The sequence below is a fragment of the Myotis brandtii genome, unplaced genomic scaffold (assembly GCF_000412655.1).
Source record: "Myotis brandtii unplaced genomic scaffold, ASM41265v1 C42426648, whole genome shotgun sequence".
NCBI lineage: Eukaryota > Metazoa > Chordata > Mammalia > Chiroptera > Vespertilionidae > Myotis > Myotis brandtii.
In genome coordinates this window covers 1-1311 of record NW_005323902.1, presented here as the reverse complement: position 1 = coordinate 1311, position 1311 = coordinate 1, and the positions used below count along the sequence as shown (strand labels likewise).

Sequence of the window (1311 nt, the reverse complement as noted above, 5' to 3'; positions counted from 1 at the left end):
CTACAGTTCTCCTCCTGCTTCTGCCTAATCACCCCCTTCCCCAAGGAAGCCCCCATCCTGGCACATGCTGGCCTCTGACCCCTCCAGTGGCATTGGTGGTTCTGGGCCCAGGAAGCCAGGTGGTGGTGCCAGGCCAGCCCCAGCATGTGTGGCTGTTGCTCAGTGGACAGGTGGATGACTTTTGCGGACCTTGGGAGAGTCATGGGATTTCACTGTTGGGGTTTGCTTTCCTTCCAGTTTGTGTCTGTTCTAGCTGGTTGTTGGGCGGTGGGTGGGAACCAGGGCTGAGTGGCCTTGTTGGTTGCAGTGATGCGGACCCAGGGTAGCCTGCGGCTGATCCTCAACACCAAGCTGTGGGCTCAGATGCAGATTGACAAGGCCAGTGAGAAGAGCATTCGCATCACAGCCATGGATACCGAGGACCAGGGCGTGAAGGTCTTCCTGATCTCGGTGAGCAGCCCCCCAGACAGGCTGGGCTGCCCAAACCCAAACAGCCCCCCTCTCTCGGACCAGGGCAGCAACCCCGAGCCGCCACAGGAGGGAAGCTTCTTGGCACATGCTGGCAGTCACCACAGGGCTGGATTGAGAGTGCCCCTCTGCGGGAGCACTCAGCACTGCTCTGAGAGCGTGGCCCTAGAGAGCAAGGAGGCCTCTAGGTGGGCCCCACCCCCAAAATGAGACGCAGGAATGCCACTGTCACTTGAGGGCTGACCCAACCACAGGCTCTGGGAGCACTTGGAGGGATGGGCCCTGGGCTCTGGGAGCTTTGGGCTGTGAGCCCAGGGAGCGCTTTCCCCATGAAGCCTCATAATCAGGACTTCCTCTGCCTCCCCCAGGCCAGCTCCAAGGACACGGGCCAGCTATATGCCGCCCTGCACCACCGCATCCTGGCCCTGCGCAGCCGCGTGGAGCAGGAACAGGAGACCAGAACACCTGCCCCCGAGCCTGGTGTGGCCCCATCCAATGAAGATGACAGTGACGATGACGACGTCCTAGCTCCGTCAGGGGCCACAGGAGGCGGTGAGCCAGCAGTCCCTGCCCTGGAGGGCGCAAGGGGGCTGGTTTCCTAGATCCCCTCTCATCCATTGCCGTTGGCCCGAGGGTGACATCTTGGTGTGGAAGCCTGACCCCGGGGGCTGGGGTGCCTTCCAGAGTGGGGACCTGATGGCGAGGCCACTGCTTCCCACAGGCGCTGACAACGAAGGGGACGGGCAGACAGCTGGGAGCACATAGCGCCGGGAGCTGGCCACCCAGGAGCCTGCTGCTTTGTCCGTCTGTCCACCCACCCGCCCGCCCCTCTCCGGCTGCGTC

At 63.0% G+C, this 1311-nt stretch overlaps 1 protein-coding gene across 1 annotated transcript; it reads left to right on the top strand.

Annotated features, from left to right (window-relative positions):
* Positions 1-214: 214 nt before the first annotated feature.
* LOC102245742 (ran-binding protein 3-like) lies at positions 215-1305 on the top strand. The gene is made up of 3 exons (XM_005852979.2): positions 215-450; positions 837-1020; positions 1190-1305. Exons 1-3 carry the CDS (start codon positions 310-312, stop codon positions 1231-1233), a joined length of 369 nt encoding a protein of 122 aa, XP_005853041.1. The 5' UTR covers positions 215-309; the 3' UTR covers positions 1234-1305.
* The last annotated feature ends 6 nt before the right edge of the window (positions 1306-1311 follow it).

Coding starts and splice junctions, on each gene's coding strand:
- LOC102245742 (XM_005852979.2), top strand. CDS start 310: ATGCGGACCCAGGGTAGCCTGCGGCTGATCCTCAACACCAAGCTGTGG. Junction 451..836: donor TGAAGGTCTTCCTGATCTCG/GTGAGCAGCCCC, acceptor TGCCTCCCCCAG/GCCAGCTCCAAGGACACGGG. Junction 1,021..1,189: donor GTCAGGGGCCACAGGAGGCG/GTGAGCCAGCAG, acceptor TGCTTCCCACAG/GCGCTGACAACGAAGGGGAC.